The sequence below is a fragment of the Rhineura floridana genome, chromosome 2 (genome assembly GCF_030035675.1).
Source record: "Rhineura floridana isolate rRhiFlo1 chromosome 2, rRhiFlo1.hap2, whole genome shotgun sequence".
Lineage (NCBI taxonomy): Eukaryota > Metazoa > Chordata > Lepidosauria > Squamata > Rhineuridae > Rhineura > Rhineura floridana.
The window spans coordinates 231106099-231125321 of record NC_084481.1 but is presented as its reverse complement, the minus strand read 5'-3'; the positions used below and the strand labels follow the sequence as shown (position 1 = coordinate 231125321).

Here is a 19223-nt window from a genome sequence, read left to right as displayed (position 1 = left end):
CTCCATTCACAGAAGCAAAATACCTTGGGGGGGGGGAACAACAGAGGAAGGGCACCCATTTCATGCTCTATGTATGAATGCCTAAACATGCATGGGAACACCCAAAAGCATTCTTGTGGTTGCTACGGGAAACACAACATTCTCCAGGGATGGGGAACCTGTTGTCCTCCAGATGTTGCTAGGCTACAGCTCCCATCATCCCTGACCATCAGCCACACTGGCTAAGGAGCTGTAGTCCAGCAACATCTGGAAGGCCACAGATTTCCCATCTTGCACTAGATGGACTTTTAGTCTGATCTGGAAACCGCCATTCCCATGCCGTTGACCAGGTGCTTCATCTGGATCTTGCCGCCATGGGCCGCCATCTCTACAACCAGCCAAATGGGCTCCCATTCAGGTCAGCTGGATACCTTTGTTCAGAAATGCATCCAAGGTCACTTCCAGCAGGATCCGCAAATACATCCACGTCTGCTTTAGGAAGAATGGTGTTGGACGCGGTTGCTGTGCCCAGTCTCACAACACAGCTACCTGCACAACTCCTAAGCAGGGATCTGCTGGCAGATCTTGGAGTCATCTGCCTGGAAATCCTGCTTGCAGATTTGGGTGTCCGGCCTAGGCAGATGGGAGAGGAGGAATAAAGTCTTGGACATTCTGATCATGTTATCCATGTCAAAAGAACATCTGAATCCTTAAAAGTTGCCCCAGGCTCCAAAACTCCTAGAAGTTGCTTCAATCTGGCACGTGCCTATCTGGAATGGCAAAACCTCTCTAAGAGCCATCCAACACTGTACACAGAATGATACGGAGTTATTTTACTAACTTTATATCCCAACCTTCCTCCCAAAGGGAGCCCAGGGCAGCAAGCAAATGATAAAAGCACTGAAAACATCTTAAAAACAAAACAAAAAATCTTTAAAAAAAGATCAGTACAGATGCAGACTGGGATTTGCATTGCTGAAAGAGTTCTGAACTTGCAGGGAGAGAGGGAGTCACATTTTTCAAGCTCCCTGGATACATTAAGCAACAGGAAGAGGGAGCAGTCTGAAATGGTGCAGTCTAAAACTTGACCACCTCAGAAAGCCATCTCATTCTGCTTAATGCATCCTTCCAAGAGACTTCTTTGAGGCGATTGGCAATCCAGCCAAGCAGCACTGCAGCATTCTTTAAAGGAAAGACTTCCTTCTCTCGCAAGGTTCAAACTCAAGCCGGACCCAGAAGAGACAGAGCTGGAATGTTGTGGACAAAAACGACACTCTCCCTGAACGACCATGTCAGAGATTGCTCAGGGAACATCCATGGTTATAATCATAATACAGTGCCATCGGAGCAATAATTCAACCTAGCATCAAGTAAGCGTCCAGTCAGTGCAAGGATTACCATGAGCGCAACAGGACTTCCCCCCCCTAAAACTGTTCTAGGGGTTCCCCCTCAACCCTCCACAGCAGATTCGGAGAGGACACGCGAGGGGGGGAAAGCGGCGTTAACACTAGCAGTAACCCTTGTGCAGACAGGGCACGTTGGTCGAATACTGCTCCAAGTGGAACTTGAACCTGGACGTCCCCAGTTGCAACCTAGGAAGCTGCCTTACCCCACTGAGTTCAGTATTGTCTACAAAGTGACTGCGGGCAGCCCTCTAGGGCTTCAAAGAGGAGTCTTCTCCTGGCCTTAACTGGGCTGTTTTGTCTGCAGACCACGTGCCCTGCCACCAAGCAGTGCTCCTTCCCCTCTCAAACCACCACAGCGGAAGCGCATGCATTCGACCTGTTTGGGCTGGGGCGTTACTGCGTTCACTCAGAAAATGCGGAGCTGGTTTCCTCTGTATGTAACTGCCCTTGGAAATGTTGGAAGTGGGGCAAAAGCAACTCCTGTTTTGTTCTTTTGTTTATGTTCCAGAAGGGAGATAGAGTGAGGGTCCTCCAGATGGATAGGCTTGGCTACCTTTACCTGTGATGCTCTGACTGCCTTCCTTCCGTTGTTAGACTGATACGTCTTAAGGGAAGCTTATCTGCCCCTCTTCCTTCCGCCCTTTCCTCTCTTCTCTTCTCCGACTGTCCGAGAGAGGAGAGACACTTTGTCTCTGCTCTCTCCCTCCGGAGCCATGAGGGCAACTCCCAAACCTGGATGTTACGCCTCCAACTTAGTTAGATCTAGGTATGCCTTTCCTATCTACTATGTATTTCTATAAATAAAGTAGCTTTTCTTATTTTATTAAACCTTAAGTCTCAATGCAGGGCAAAACCTTGCTTTCTTAGGTAAATGCACACACCGGCACACAGCATTTCAGACCGTTGACAATCTCTGCTAATATCTATACAAATTTACTCAATGGAAGATGGCCTAGAAACTTCAGCAGATACAGAGTGAAACAACCCCAGTGTTGAAAGTTTCCCTGGCTGCTTGGTCCTGTTAAAGATGCTGGCTGAAAGGGAAGGGCTGGGCCTCCTCACGCCCTTCAACGTTCTAGAGAGCTTGCTCTGCATGGTGCCACCACAGGAGGAGAGGCTGCCGGGGTCATGGAGCAGGACTTTTTGGTGGCATTTGGGGAATTCCCTCCTTCAGGAGCCCTGCCTAGCTTAGCTATGCAGAACCTGAAGTCAAATGGCAAAACCTTATCGGTTTTGAAGAGACTTTTGGAGTACTTTCAATAAAGCTTTGTGCTGTGGTGTGTGTAAAAAACAGGGAGCACACTTTGCCTCCTAGCCCAGTACGTACAACAAAAAACATTCAGTTCAGTTCAGGGAAGGAGAGAAACTCAAGATTCCCCTAGCTATGGTTCCTATTCTAGAGACAGGCCTGGTTCCCATCAAAAAAAGCCACAGTCAGTCTTCATTGGCTGGTTCCCAGGCTCCCTGAGGCAAACGACCTTCTCTTTCCCAGTAACTAAAATGAATAAGTATGTTCACAGGAGGCCCACTGGGCCATCAGGAGGGACCCCCCTCTGTGGCAAAGAACCCCCCCCCTTCAAGCCCAAATTCTTGCACAAAGGCAACTGACCTGGGAAGGGTTTGGAAGGAGATTCAATCCGGAAAAACCCTCCATCAAACATCACTTTTCCTGCTTCCTTTGGCATTTCTTGACCTACGGCTTCAGTTTCCAGCTCCTTCTGTCTCACCCTGCTCTTCACAGCTGCCTTTATAGCGGCAAGGCGCTTTCGGGCTGCTCTCCTTTCGGCAGTCCCACCCCCAGCTTTAGTTGCCTTCGGAGGGGCTGCCTTCTTCTGGAAGACAAAAGGCAGGACAGCAGCTTTTTCTCTGAGACGCCTTCTAAGAGTCCAGTGATGTAGGCAACGTTAACGGGACCGCTGCAGAGCGAACAGATGGCATCTGGACCATTTAAATAAACTTTCTGTTTCGTTCATGTCACAGCAGACGTCCAGACCTCAGAGAGACTTAGACGTAGGGCTGCTGTGGGGGAACCTTTGGCCCTCCAGACGTTGATGAAATACAGCTTCCATCAGCCCTGGCCACTGGCCACACTTACTGGGATTGAACATTCAAAAAGTGCTGGACGCTCGCCGGTTCAAGGCAAACAGGGAAAATGGATGTCAAATAAACCCTGTCGCCTGGGCAGGATGATGTGGGTAGCACAGGGGAAGGGGCTCGATCCAATGAGATTCTATTTCCCAGATGAGGAACATCTCACTTCAGTAGAAAAAGGAGAATTTTATTCTCAAGCCATAGCGTCAGGAGGGTGAGGCTCTGAAATAGGCAATCTGGTCTGGGAGGCGCAACGTAGATGGTTGCAATGGGAGAAGTAAGAGAAAGAACTGCAGCTGCTGGTGGAGGCGGTGGTAGTCTCCTTTTCAGAATACAACCCCATCAGAATTCCAAAGTTTGGAAGGGGCTGCCACAGCAATTTTAGGGCTAGCCAAATGCAGCTTGTTTTATCACCTCACTAGGCCGGCCTTCATCAACATGGGGGCCTTCCGATGTTTCGGACCACGACTCCCATGAGCCCCAGCCAACACGGTTGTATGATGAGAGCTGCAGTCCGAAACATCTGGAGAGCCCCAGGTGGGCAAAAATTGTACTACAAGGCTATGGGATGTAGAGCCCTCTAGTGGTAAGCAGAATAATTAACACATGGACATAAGAGCCTGCTGGATCAGGCTAAAGGGGCCCCATCTAGCCCCACATCCTGTTCTCACAGTGGCCAACCAGTTGCCCCAATGGGAAGCCTGAAGGCAGAACCTGAGCGCAAGAGCACTCCCTCCTCCTGCAGTTTCCACCGACTGGCATTCAGAGGCGTATTGCCTCCAGCAGCGGAGGTTGATGCTGCCTTCAGAACTGTAGTCAAAGTCCCTGGTCAGGAACTAATTCGTAATAGGACCTATACCTTGGACTAAGCAAAGGCGGAAAGACAAGAACATAAGAAGAGCCTGCTGGATCAGGCCAGTGGCCCATCTAGTCCAGCATCCTGTTCTCACAGTGGCCAACCAGGTGCCTGGGGGAAGCCCGCAAGCAGGACCCGAGTGCAAGAACACTCTCCCCTCCTGAGGCTTCCGGCAACTGGTTTTCAGAAGCATGCTGCCTCTGACTAGGGTGGCACAGCACAGCCATCATGGCTAGTAGCCATTGATAGCCCTGTCCTCCATGAATTTGTCTAATCTTCTTTTAAAGCCATCCAAGCTGGTGGCCATTACTGCATCTTGTGGGAGCAAATTCCATAGTTTAACTATGCGCTGAGTAAAGAAGTACTTCCTTTTGTCTGTCCTGAATCTTCCAACATTCAGCTTCTTTGAATGTCCACGAGTTCTAGTATTATGAGAGAAGGAGAAGAACTTTTCTCTATCCACTTTCTCAATGCCATGCATAATTTTATACACTTCTATCATGTCTCCTCTGACCCACCTTTTCTCTAAACTAAAAAGCCCCAAATGCTGCAACCTTTCCTCGTAAGGGAGTCGCTCCATCCCCTTGATCATTCTGGTTGCCCTCTTCTGAAACTTTTCCAACTCTATAATATCCTTTCTGAGATGAGGCGACCAGAACTGTACACAGTATTCCAAATCCGGCCGCACCATAGATTTATACAACGGCATTATGATATCGGCTGTTTTATTTTCAATACCTTTCCTAATTATTGCTAGAATGGAATTTGCCTTTTTCACAGCTGCCGCACACTGGGTCGACATTTTCATCGTGCTGTCCACCACAACCCCGAGGTCTCTCTCCTGGTCGGTCACCGCCAGTTCAGACCCCATGAGTGTGTATGTGAAATTCAGATTTTTTGCTCCAATATGCATAATTTTACACTTGTTTATACTGAATTGCATTTGCCATTTTCCTGCCCATTCACTCAGTTTGGTCTTTTTGGAGCTCTTCGCAATCCCTTTTTGTTTTAACAACCCTGAATAATTTAGTATCGTCAGCAAACTTGGCCACTTCACTGCTCACTCCTAATTCTAGGTCATTAATGAACAAGGTACTCTTTAAGTACCTGAAGGACTGTCACATAGAGGAGGGTACAGATTTGTTCACTGCTGCCCCAGAGGGTAGGACTAGGTCTAATGGTTTTAAGTTGCAGGAGCGTAGATTCAGATTGGACATTAGAAGGAACTTCTTGACAGTAAGGGCAGTTCGGCAATGGAACCGACTGCCTAGGGAGGTGGTGGGATCCCCTTCACTGGATGTCTTCAAGCAGAGGCTGGACAGCTATCTGCGGGAGATGCTCTAGCTGTGGATTTCCTGCTGTGAGCAGGGGGTTGGACTCAATGGCCTACAAGGCCCCTTCCAACTCTATGATTCTATGATTCTAAGTTGAAAAGTACAGGTCCCAATACCGATCCTTGAGGGACTCCACTTTCTACAGCCCTCCATTGGGAGAACTGTCCATTTATTCCTACTCTCTGCTTCTTAACCAATTCCTTATCCACAAGAGGACCTCTCCTCTTATTCAATAGCTTTGCCTACTGAACCACCCGCATGCAAAAGAAGATGCAGACCAAGGGCTCTTTAATTCACTCCTACCCAATGGAAAAACTACTGGTACTTTGGTGGAGCCCTTCCTGGATGCCCCTCCGCTGCTCACTCCAGTTTTCCTCCTCTTGGCTTGCCAAGACACATAAGGGGAGAATTAAAAATAAAAATACTAATAGATTTATTTATTTATTTGCTTAAGCATGCAAATAAACCCTGACTTTGCTGTTAATGATACATGATCCAATAACCAGTGTTATCAGTCCCATATTGGGAGCAGGGGGCCGAGAGAGGGGGCTCTCCAAGGAACGTGACCTGGAGATTTCAAGTCTTACAGCTTGCACTCTTAGCAAGGACATCACTCTGGTTCAACTACACAATTCGAACTGGGTGTGAACAAATCCACAAAGTAGCGTGGGGCATTCCCCCTTCCTTCTAGTCTGAGCGCTCATTCTCTCACCCCTTCCAGGAGATCAGCAAGAGGATGAAGGATAAGGTCAACTGATGGCACGCACCACTTTTCAGTTGGACAGAACAAAATGTGATCCCCTAACTTCTCTCCATCTGAGCCTTGAATACCCAAGAAAGCATTCTCAGCTGATATGAGACATGGGACATACGGTTCCAATATATACATTTCTGCCATACAAGCTATTAGAATCTCCTGTAACTGACAGGAGTGTTCATATGCAAGACCAGCAAAGTACCCACCCATGGTTCTGAATCAGCTTCATAGCTGCAGGAGGGGAGAAGGCACCCAGGAACACAGTTGCCTTACACATTACATAGTAGATCCTAGAAGCTTTCATTGGAATCCTAACAATCACATAACACATTTTTTTTTTAAAGAAGCAAACTTCTAGTCCTCATTATATGGGGAAAACGGAGGGTAGAATAGAAGGAAGGCTTGCATTGTGTTGAAAAGGGAAGTGTGTTGGTTACTAAAAGGGGAGCTAGAAGACAATAGGTGCTTCATTGGCTGTTAACCATCAGCCTGTAAATGGGGGAATATACGGTTATTTTTATTTATTCATTTATATAGCACTGAGAGTGTGTGTAGTGCTTTACAAAGTACAGGAGGCAGGTCTTTGCTCCAAAATGAGCTTACAATCTAGAATTCTACACAAGGAAATCATGGGTAGGGGAAGTGGAGGCAGGGATATACAGAGAAGCAGCAAATGGTTGCCTCAGTTGCAGGCACTTAGCATGGCTTACAGTGATTTGCAAATGGAAAGTTTGTCAAGATCTAATCCAAAGAGAAGGTGAGAGAAGGACTCGTGCCTTTTTTGAGCAGCCACCTCTGGTTGCTTCAGGAAAGCCTGCCTTAGAAAACTATGCGTTGTAATAACTATGCGTCATGCAAGATGACAACCCATCTTGCACTCTGGTCCTGCTTGCAGGCTTCCCATGGGCAAATGTGAGAACAGGATGCTGGACCAGATGGGCCACGGGCCTGATCCAGCAGGCTCTGATGTTCTGAACAGCAGAGCTACAGAAGCCTCTCATACCTTGACGGGTCTCTTGGACTGGACATCATCCACCATTTGCCATCCGTTCTCCTGAAGCTTCCTCAAGTTCTCAATTTTTTTCTTTACATCGTCTACCTATAAGGAAAATAAAAATAAACCAAAAAGAAGAACTCCAAGACTAGGCTAAAGTGAGCCTGCTCAAAAATCTTCACTTGGTTGCATCTTTTGTAAACAAGACAAAAAAACTCAAATGCACAGTCAGCCTGCTTGGTGAAACACAGGGCTAAACTTACACAACAACATCAGGAAATCACAAAGCTAAGCTTCACAAAGTGCAAATGGAAAACAGAAGTCATTTTCCTGTATTAAAGTGGTGAGCTGACAATGCATTCCTGTAGAACCTCCTGAATACAAGACAGAAACACTCAGAAGTCTTACTTGGAAGTTCACCATATCCCAGAATCCTTCCAGATCTCCACATGTTGTCTCCTTTTCCCCACGCCTGAACTCACAGTTATCCACCAGTCCTTCAAATTGCTTGAATCTTTCAGCTATCAGCAGCCTGGTTTGCCCAATGGTTGTACGGACCAGATCTTTTGCTGAATAAATGAATATTTTGTTATTTATATAAAGCATCTGGTGAGAGGTTTAAGGAATGTACTTCTTATAAATCTCATTTATCTTGGTTGGGCGGTTCACACTTGAAACCTCTTAGCAATATAGTTAAGCAAATTGTTCTGTCCTGGACAGCAATTTCGCATCTACTCCTTGAGTTTCTTCTCTTACCATCCTGGGGGATATCTGTCTCAGCAGTTCCTTCCCATTCAAGACAATGTGATTTCAGCCTCTGTGTCTCACACTGAAGAAGGTTTCTTTAAAAAATAAAAAAAAGCATGCAGACACAAAGCTCAGTTACACGAGGCCTGGGAGATATTTGAAGCTAGCTATTGATTGAAATATTTATAGATCGCGCTTTCATAAAATACAGCACAAAATTGCAGTAAGATAAATAAAAACACCAGTAAAAATATTAATACATATTGTTCAATAAAAATAAATTCATACTGCAAGGTCCTGTCGGAAAGTTTTTTACAGACATCTGAATGAAGGCAGGAATAATTCCTGCTGAACTGTGACTAGCAGAGAGTTCCACAGGGCTGAGCCTGCCAGACTAAATGTTCTGTCCTTAATAAAGGCTGATCAAGCCTCAGGTGTGGGGAACCACATGAAATGCCCCTTCAGAGCATCTCAATGACAGAGGCGGAACATGAGGAATCAGACTTTTGTGAATTAACACAAGAATCTTGAACCTGGTCTAGTAGCAAATTGGCAAAAGGCAGGGTGGGCTCCAGACAAACTTTGTTCCACTTCCCAGTCCTTTAACATAATGTTATTTGTTCTGAATCCTTACTCAATGGAGCTTTGAATGGCATACATAGGCTTTCCCCAATATATCCTTGCAAGTTTCACTGAGAGAGGGCGACTGCCTTGAAGGCACCCAGTGAGCCAAGTAAGGATTTCAGCTGGGTCTCCCTAGTTCAAACCAGGGCTGTGGAGTCGGAGTCGTAAGCAATTTTGGGCAGAGTCGGAAGAAATGTACCGACTCCAACTTCAAAATAAATTTTGATTGACAAATTTTTTAAAACATAAATTCAAAATGTCCAAGAAGCTTCCCATGAAGTCAGCTGTAGTTGAGCATTTCACCATAACTCAAGATGGACAACATTTTGTGTGTCAGTGTATGACACAGGACCCAGATGAAGACAAATGCTGTGATGCCAAGATCAGCACATATTCAGGCAGCGATAAAAATGCTCCTAGGAGAGCTTCCAATTTAAAAAGACATTTACAGCCCTTCCCAGGGCTGTGGAGTTGGAAGCAATTTTGGGTGGAGTCGGAGTTGGACAGTAGAAAAATAGAGGAGTCAGAGTCGAAGGTCTTAGCGTACTGACTCCACATCCCTGGTTCAAACCCAAACCACCATCCACTATGCCACAGTGGCTCTCCTTCTGATGACTCTCTCCGAGTCTCTTAGCCTAACCAACCTTACAGGGTTGTTGCGAGGATAAAAATGATAAGTTTCCGGTGCTTCATGAAAATGTACTTACTCCCATTTTATTATTACTATTAATTATATTTAATAGTCTTTTTTTCCAGAAAAAACCCTCAAAGCAACTGACAAAGAAATCTCAAAAACATGTACAAAAATTAGTCAAACACAATACAAAAATATCAATATACCAGATGCAGTTATAGTTGCTGCTGCATGTATTGATCATTGTATTGATTTTAATGAACTTATATTTCAGTTGGTTGCAAACTGCTTTTTGAATGATAAGACAATACATAAATGGTTTTAAGAAAAAAATAAAATAAATGAGGTAAAAGGAGTGAGGGAAGTAAACTCCTTGGAGGATAAACAGAGTAGGTTCTGACAGTGTTCTATTGATAGCATTCCTCAAATGAAGCTGTAAAGCATTTGCAGAGGGTTTCCCCACCACCACCAGAGATAACCCCTGAATTTAAGAGCTCAGATGAAAAAGGCTCTGGTCTGAGGTACCAATGTCATCTCCGCGTGTGCCACATTAACGGAGGGAAAGTGTGCCAGATTAATGAGCCAAAAAAGGAGCTTTAAGTGGCACTATAGCTCAGAGAGGGAAGAGAGCACCCAACTTAAGGTCTTTTTACTGGGACAAGCATTTGTTACTTTAATGGGAATGCAAATCTCTTATGCAGCAGAGACACTTCTAAAAAGAGAGAGCATTCTGTCAGTAAGCCTTTTGTTTAGCCACACTTCAAGAGTAGCTTCTGCCCTTTGATACAAACCTGAAATAGGGCACGTTGTGCAGGGGCTCTCCTGCTGAGTCATTTGCTGGCAGATTCGCACCCTGCAGAGCATGCATCATCTCATTAGGCGCACATTCTGGAAAGACAGGAGATTTTACAGGGAAAACTGCAGAACTCTGCAGACAGTACAGGAAGAAATTAAGTCACAATATTACACTATGGTTACCCATCACTTCAAGAATTTTTAGTTGAATAAACATCTGCCTTTTAACAAAATACTTATGAAGTTTAATACATATATGACCAAAACCTCAATATAGGTGCTTTGTAGAGATAGTGGAGGTTGTAATACGTTAGGCTGCAATCCATGTCTACACAGAAGTAAGCTCCATTGGGTTCAATGGGACCTACTCACAGGTAAGTGTGTATTGGATTGCAGCATTCAAGTAAGTCCTACTCTGAGTAGACCCACTAAAATTAATGAACATGTAGTCATGTCTATTAACTTCAATGAGTCTCCTCAGAGGAGCACTAGCACTGAACACCACCCTTGCAGTTTAACCAAAGTGACCGTTAATTGTTAAATGTTTCCTTCTAATATTCTCTCTCATTTCCTATTACAGTAATGCATCAGTCAAAATGGCTTCAGAACAGACTTGAAATTCTCAGTCTCAGCCCACTGATACATCAACTCAATCTTTAGTTTGCTAAAGTGCACAGTCCTGATAGTAAGAATGCTTAGCATTTTTATAGCGCTTTAGAATGTTCCAAGCATTATGTATTTATTAAATTTCTATTCTGCCCTTCCTCACAGTTGGAACCCAGGGTGGCAAATAAAAGCACTAAAAACACTTTAAACTAAGCTATATTAAAACAAAAACATCCTTAAAAACATATTGAAACAAAACATCTAAAACATTTTTTTTAAATCTTTAAATAATCTTTAAAAAAGGTTTAAAAACATATTAAAAAGCAATTCCAACACAGACACAGACTGGGATAATGTCTCTGCTTAAAAGGCTTGTTGAAAGATGAAGATCTTCAGTAGGCATGGAAAAGATAACATAAGACGGCACCTGTCTAATATTTAAAGGGAAGGAATTCCAAAGGGTAGGTGCCACTACACTAAAGCTTCCTTTCCTATGTTGTGTGGAACAGACATCCTGATAAGATGGTATCTGTAGGCCTTCACCTGCAGAGCACAGTCATCAACTGGGTATATAAGGGGTAAGATGGTCTTTCAGATATCCTGGTCCCAAACTGTATACAGCTACGTACACCAAAACTCAGAACCCTAAATGCAATAATACAGCAACTAGTCTGTAGGGACAAAAAGAACTATTACAATAGTTATTGTATAGAAATAGAAGAGGACAACAAAAAAGGTAGATCAACAGCCCTATTCCAAAAGATTAGAGAAATGAAAGGGAAATTTAAACCAAGGGTAGCGATGTTGAATAAACAGGGGAACAAACTGACTGACCGAGATGAAATGAAAGGAAGATGGAAGCAATACAATGAAGAACTCTATAAAAGATGCAAAGATGACAGATTCATTCACGGAGGAACCGGATGATGAAGAACCAGAAATTTTAGAATGCGAGGTGAAAGCTGCACTTCCAATACTTGGAAGAAACAAATTATCAGGAACAAATGGCATACCAATAGAGTTGCCACAAGTTACTGAGACTGAATCTGTCCAAGAAATATGGAAAACTTAACAATGGCCCATAGACTGGAAACGTTCCATATATATCCCAAACCTTTCAACAAACCTTTTAAGTTGAGACCTATCCCAGTCTGCCTCTGTGCTGGAATTGCTTTTCAATATGTTCTTAAACCTTCAAAAAATGTTTTTAAACTTAGATGTTTTGAACGTTTTAGTTAAGTAACGTTTTTGAAGATGTTTTGTTTTAAAGTTCGTTTTTATGATGTTTTAATGTTTTGGTGCTTTTGTTTGCCGCCCTGGGCTCCTACTGGGAAGAAGGGCGGGATATAAATCAATAATAATATCCCAATTCCAAAGAAAGGGGGTCTCAGGGAATGCAGTAATTATCAAACTATTGCCTTAATATCCCATGCAAGTAAATGCTCAAGATTCTACAACAAAGGCTCTTACCATATATGGAACGAAACATGCCAGATGTCCAAGCTGGATTTAGGAAAGGAATTTCAGAGGAAAATCACCCTGTGTTTTATAGATTACAGCAAAGCATTTGACTGTACTGTAGATCATGAAAACCTATGGAATGCTTTAAAAGAAAATGGGGTGCCACAGCATCTGATTGTCCTGATGCGCAACCTATACACTGGACAAGAGGCTATTGTAAGGACAGAATATGGAGAAACCGATTGGTTCCCCATTGGGAAGGGTGTGAGACGGGTGTATTTTATCACCCTATTTGTTTAATCTATACGCAGAACATATCATACGGAAAGCGGGATTGATCCAAAATGGAGGTGTGAAAACTGGAGGGAGAAATATCAATAATTTAAGATATGCAGATGACACCATACTCTTAGCAGAAACCAGTAATGATTTGAAAAGAATGCTGATGGAAGCATAAAAGCAGGACTACAGCTGAACATTAAGACGACTAAAGTAATAACAGAAGATTTATGTAACTTTAAAGTTGACAACGAGGACATTGAACTTGTCAAGGATTATCAATACCTTGGCACAGTCATTAACCAAAATGGAGACAAGAAATCAGAAGAAAGCTAGAACTGGGGAGGGCAGCTATGAGAGAACTAGAAAAGGTCCTCAAATGAAAAGATGCATCACTGAACACTAAAGTCAGGATCATTCAGACCATGGTATTCCCGATCTCTATGTATGGATGTGAAAGTTGGACAGTGAAAAAAGCAGGTAAGAGAAAAATCAACTCATTCGAAATGTGGTGTTGGAGGAGAGCTTTGCGGATACCATGGACTGCAAAAAAGACAAATAATTGGGTGTTAGAACAAATTAAAGCAGAACTATCACTAGGGGCTAAAATGATGAAACTGAGGTTATCATACTTTGGATACATCATGAGAAGACAGGATTCACTAGAAAAAACAATAATGCTGGGAAAAACAGAAGGGAGTAGAAAAAGAGGAGAGCCAAAGAAGAGATGGACTGATTCTATAAAGAAAGCCACAGACCTGAACTTACAAGATCTTAACAGGGTGGTTTATAACAGATGCTATTGGAGGTCGCCGATTCAAAGGGTCGACTTAAGTCGTAATCGACTTGAAGGCACATAAGAACAAAAAACCAGAACCTTGAACTTAGCTCGGTAGCTAATAGGTAGCCAGTGCAATTCTTTCAGCAGCAGGGTGACCTGTCGGCGATATCCTGCCCCAGTGAGCAGTCTCACCACCACATTTGCACCATCTGCAGCTTCCAGACCAACCTCAAGGGCTACCCCACATACAGCACTTTACAATAATCCAGCCTGGAGGTCACCGGTGCATGGACAACAGTGGTCAGGCTATCCTGGTCCACAAACGGCCACAGCTATCTTGCCAGCTGAAGCTGGTAAAAGGCACTCCTAGCCACCGAGGTCACTTGGGATGCACGGACATCACAGGAGCTGCTAGCCAGTATGACACCAAGGAAGAACAAGAGCAGGAAAAGTTGTCTGGACAGCCTGTGGATATCGTGTAATGTTCTAGATTTGAGAATATTTTGTTAGTTTCTTTTAAAGCCTTGTGGGGCTATAACATGAGATAAGTGTTCTATATAAACAAACAAATAAGCATAGTAAGCCTTACAAACCAACCTGTAAAAGGTAGGTCAGCATTGCAGGTGAAGGGGGCGAGAGAACAGCATCTTGCCTAGGACCGGTTGTGAGCTCCCAGTGAAAGAGAGGTCTGAACAAAGGACTTGTGGCTCAGAATTAGCAAGCATCTAAGAAAGCTCTCTGACACACCTGTTTTAATATCTGCCAATTCCAGTGAAGACGGACATTCCTGAAGATCCTCCTTAGTCACTTCTGGGTTACAGAACTCTTTTTTTAGACCACAGTCCTGTGGCACCATTTCCACTGCACCGTCTTCAGGGTCTTTGCTAGGAAGAAAAATAATCCTTTTGATGTTCATTTGAATGGACAGAGTATTACAGAATTTGGGCAGTTCAAGTTCTATTAGTGACATGGTTCTCAGCACAAAAAAACCCTCCAACAAGTGAGGAGAGAGATAGATCTGGCTATCCCTTTCAGATTGTACCTTGATTGGGTTAAGTTAGTCCATTCTTGCCACAGCTACAGCAGCATAAATGGCAGGAAGGTTTCCATACTACAATCCCTTTTTAAAAAAATTGAATTCAGGTTTACCAATATTCAGATCACCCAGGAAAACTCAACACTGAATCTGAGCCTCTGTTATACTGGCTTGGGTTGGGGTGTCAACTCTGAAAGACTCCTTGGGCTCATGATTTCATCCAATGCTTCAGATCAGGAGTGGCTAACCTTTTTAGGATGAGGGCCACATTAGTCCAGTCAAACATCTGAGGGCTTCATGTCAAAGGGGAACATGGCCAATTTTTTGAGGGGTTAAGGGTGTGGGTCACAAGAACCTTCTGGCATCACAGTGTCACATCAGAGGATCTATGGAAGCAGTCAATTAAAAAAATGTAAGTGACAAATTTTGGGGGCTCGAGGAGGGGCACAAAAACGTATTGGGGGCCAGATACGGCTTGTGGGTCAGCCAGCTCTCCCGAACCAACCACTGTATGGAGTCAGCAGCAATACTCCTGTAGCTGGACATACTCTTCTTGAGTTGGGGCGTATCAAGAGGCAGATTGCAACGGGGATCTAGGAGGACCAGAGAAAGCTGGGAAGATAAATAGAAAAGAACAAAGGAAAGAGCTGGCTTTGCAGTCTTCAGGGGAGACCCTGCTCTCAGGGAAGGAAGGGTGTGCATTTGACGTCAGACAATGGCATCTCACAAAGAAGAGTGGGTTAGTAAGATTTGTTACATTCATAAGGCCAGTCCAACTCTAAAGCATCTTACAGTCTAAGCAGCTGGGTTCTTACCAGGTGGTCTTTCTGGGACCCCAGCAGGGTGTTAAGAACACATTTGCCCTGGTAGGGCTCATTGGTTTAACTTTGTAGGTTGTCAAGCCCTCCAGAGGCTTAAACACAAAGTTCTGAGGGGCAAATGAGCGTGTTCTCTTTGGTGGAGCAGGAGCCAGGATGCAAGGCGCTGGAAGGTTTTCTTTCTCCAGGGAGGACTTATCTTGGTCAGTGTCTGTAGCAGATGTGATATGGAGGATCGCTCCTTCTTTCACAGCCTCCACTAAAGTATTCTCTTTCATACCACATGTTGCCTGTAAAAGAAAATCAAGACTTTTTCATATATACCACCCTATATGCTTGAGGAGCCCCCAAGATGCATTCTATGTTCACCACTTAAACATATATATACATGGGAGGTATTCAGTGGCAGTCCTCCTCAAAGTAGACCCACTGAAGTGAGCAGACATGACTAACATAGGTTCATTCATTTCAGTGGGTCTACTCTGAGCAGGACTTAGTTGAATGCAACCCATATGAAAATAGAGGTGGTTCCCACCATTGTCATATGCCTAGAAATATGGATGCAGCCAAGAGAGCTGGAAAAAAGTCAGAATGTTGAACCAGGACGTGCCCAGTCACAGATTGGGAACCTGCGGCGCTCCAGATGCTGCTGGACTATAATTCCCATCATCCCTGACCAGTGATCATTTTGGCTGCAGCTGATGGGAATTGGAGTCCAAGGACATCTGGAGAGCCACAGGTCCCCAGCCCTACTCTAGATGGTTTTAGACAATCCACATTCTTGATCTCTCGCGTGCAACCCCCCTCCCAAGAAAACCCCTACATGGCAAGATCCTAGCAGAGGATTGTTGTAAGAATTATCAATTGATTGATATCCTGCCCTTCCTCTCAGCAGGAGCCCAGGGCGGCAGACAAAAGCACTAAAAACTTTAAAACATCATAAAAACAAACTTTAACACATTAAAACAAAACCTCTTCAAAAACATCTCCCAAAAAAGCTTTCAAAACATCTTCTAAGATCAAAAACATTTTAAAAAGAAGGTTTAAGAACATATTAAAAAGCAATTCCAACACAGACGCAGACTGGGATAGGTCTCAACTTAAAAGGCTTGTTGGAAGAGGAAGGTCAATGTGATGCCATAATGTGAAAAAATATGAGAAAAGTTACAACATTTACCATTGCCGCTGGATTTTTAACCACTCTCTGCAGCTTTCCTTTATTTGTTGCCTTTTTCTGCGACTGATCACCTGTAACAGGACAGATCCAACAATATTGGAGGCATTTTTTTTATCACAGGGCTCCCAACTGCTCATAAAAGCAAGGGAAGGTAAGTCAATTAAAGTTTCTCAAAAGGTCTCAATAGGACACTATCCAGATATTTATAGGAGGCAAGAGGGAAAATGCCATGAAAGTGCAATTTAGGCACAGAGTAAAATGAAGAAAAATTGTAGCTATACTGACTGCTTGAGATTTTGCTCCCCCATCATAGCTTTTTACTACTTCACTCACGTGCACTTGTAGCTGGCCGTGATATCTGTGGTATTTTGGTCAGAGGAGCAGCTGCAGTCCTTGTAGTTCTTCCGTCTGTGGCTTTGGAGGCTGCAGGTTGCACCCCTGAAAAGGCGGGGAGGGGGAGACGAGAGAAGACGTGTGCTCTTAAAACCTTTCTCGTTCCGGATATAAGGTGTCAGCAGCACTCCCTACTCAGAATCAAGTCCCATTGAGGTCAATGGAGCTTACCCCCAAGTAAGTCGGTATAGGACTACAGTCTTATACAGCCTTGGCCCATGAGCGTGCCAATTGGAGTTTGGCCATTATCAAAGGTACTATGGACTTTGAAGAAGCACGAGTACAGGGCGAAAGGGACAAACAAGCTAAGCGGAAGGCGCGTCAAGCGAATCCTCATCGTGAACATTTTCCATCTGGAAACCTACGTCCTCACTGTGGGAGGCTGTGTAGATCCAGAATTGGCCTCCACAGTCACTTACGGACCCACCGTTATCTCGGAAGACAATCTTACTCAGCCACAAGTGATTGCCAATGACGAATGGAAAACAGTCCAAGAGATACTTTTAAGTCTTCAGGCCTGTAGTATTAGAACTTCATGTTTAGTTTGAGGAAACACTTGGGATGAGGACAAGAAAAGGCTAATAAGGCTGCTGTAAAGAGAGAGTAATGACCCTTGAGGAAAGAGGATGCGCTTAGGTGTAGCAGAAGATATTTTTTCTGGAGGCAATTCAGTGTACACAGCAAGCAGGAGACAAAGACTGATGTCTCTGGAATAAGCTTCCCCAGGAAGTAGGCATGATCCCTTGTTTGCTGACTTTTAGGAGGATTCTGAAGACTTACTTATTCCAGTCTGCATTTGGTTAATTTTAGTGCACTGTGCTGTTAACCAAGCTCTTACTTGTGTGATCTTATTTGTTATTTTAATTATTAATGTCCCAGGCTATGGTGTGAAGGCACATGAGGTCGCTAAGCAGGGTCAGGTCTGGTCAGTGCCTGGATGGGAGACCGCTTGGGAAACACATGTAAAGCCACCTTGGGTTTCCATGATGAAAAGAAAAGTGGGGTATAAATGGAATAAATAAATAAAATAATGTATGGAACGTTGTTTTTATATTTTGATTATGTGCTTTGTATTTTAAAGTGTGCTGCAATTTGCTCTGTGGAAGTTTTTACCCTGAAAAGCGGGCTAGGAATCCATTAAACAATAAATTAAAGAAATACTCCTCTCCAGACCTGCAATTTTACAACTTGGCCAATGGCAAAAATACATCTGCCCAGTCTGAACAGGTATCAGTGGAGGAATATGCAGAGGAAAGCCACGAGGTAGAATCAATAAGGCAGATTTTAAAGGAGGATTTGCAAGGAGGGGGATACTTCTGGGCGAGGAAAGCAAGAAACAGTGGCCTTGTTTGCATGTCATGGTAAGTCATAAATCACAGCTTATCATAACATGTGAATGCAGCCACTATGTGGAGGAAGCAACTTTTCACATACACTGAGGAGATGGAGAGACTAAACTCGATGGAGAGTACTTGGAGGCAGAATGGAAATGGTGCAACCACGTTCCCCACCCCTCCAATCAGATGCGCTGTATTCCCAGAAAGAAAAGAGGGAAGAAAGAGGGGAAAAAACTTTGCCAATGCCATTCAAAACCACAGGACACAATCTCCCTCTCCCAAAACTCCACTCCAGGATTTTTAGCAGTCTCACGTAGCAGCAGTAATACAGACTCTCGTCAGGCATCTCACACATACACTCTTACGGGTGATGGGGAGTGATTTTATCAGGGACTGTGTGGGGCATCGGTTCACAGAAGACCTGATAACTGGGCAGGTGCTGCTTTGGGAACCACTAGATTTATGTATGTGGCTGTTGGGAATCACATTCACATTATTAACAAATGCAGTCAATTCCAATTGCAGCCATAATCGTTTGCATGCCCAGCAGTCCAGTGTGAGAATTGAATTCGGAGCTCTGCAGAGTGAGGCAGTGTTTTAACACTATGCTATCCAGCACATCATCCGGCTTCAGGCCTGGGTATGGTACCAAAACAACGACCTGCATCAAGAGAGACATTGGGAGAGAGAGGGTGATATCCTGCTGACCCTCTCCGATTTCCCCACAGGTTTTATACCATTGATCATGGTCTGTCTGGAACAACTCAGGCAACTGCACTGCAGTGGTTCTGCCATTTGGATGGCAAGCTTTCTGCAGAACCTCCGGCATCTTCAAAAATCTACTCCTTTCAAAACGCTTGACACACCTGGGTTCAAATCCCTGGAAAGCCACAAAATCTTACAGGTGCTGCCGTAGGATAGGTATGGGATGGCAACATGCCCATTTCCCAGGTTCAGGAATGGGAAACCTGTGTCTTTTCAGATGTTGTCGGACTACAAGTCCAATTATTTCTGGCTATTGGCCGTGCTGGAGAGCTGCAGGTTCCCCTTTCTTGATCTAAGTGAAATAAAGGATAGGCTGCAATCCAGCCTGAGCCCTTGGGAAAGGGCAGGGAGGG

The 19223-nt window shown here is 44.2% G+C and overlaps 1 protein-coding gene and 1 non-coding gene across 2 annotated transcripts in view; both read right to left on the bottom strand.

Annotated features, from left to right (window-relative positions):
* DLGAP5 (DLG associated protein 5) overlaps positions 1-19223 on the bottom strand; it is a 33733-nt gene that overhangs the window by 6020 nt on the left and 8490 nt on the right. Inside the window, exons 6-15 of the mRNA XM_061612515.1 lie at positions 16709-16813; positions 16376-16446; positions 15196-15488; positions 14092-14228; positions 10214-10310; positions 8174-8259; positions 7826-7986; positions 7427-7522; positions 2995-3217; positions 411-612 (exon numbers count right to left, since the gene is read on the bottom strand). Of these exons, the coding sequence (XP_061468499.1) occupies positions 411-612; positions 2995-3217; positions 7427-7522; positions 7826-7986; positions 8174-8259; positions 10214-10310; positions 14092-14228; positions 15196-15488; positions 16376-16446; positions 16709-16813 (1471 nt within the window). The remainder of the gene's footprint in view (positions 1-410; positions 613-2994; positions 3218-7426; positions 7523-7825; positions 7987-8173; positions 8260-10213; positions 10311-14091; positions 14229-15195; positions 15489-16375; positions 16447-16708; positions 16814-19223) is intronic.
* LOC133378658 (small Cajal body-specific RNA 14) lies at positions 18498-18634 on the bottom strand. The gene has a single exon (XR_009761091.1). It is a non-coding gene; the product is annotated as a small Cajal body-specific RNA 14 (non-coding RNA).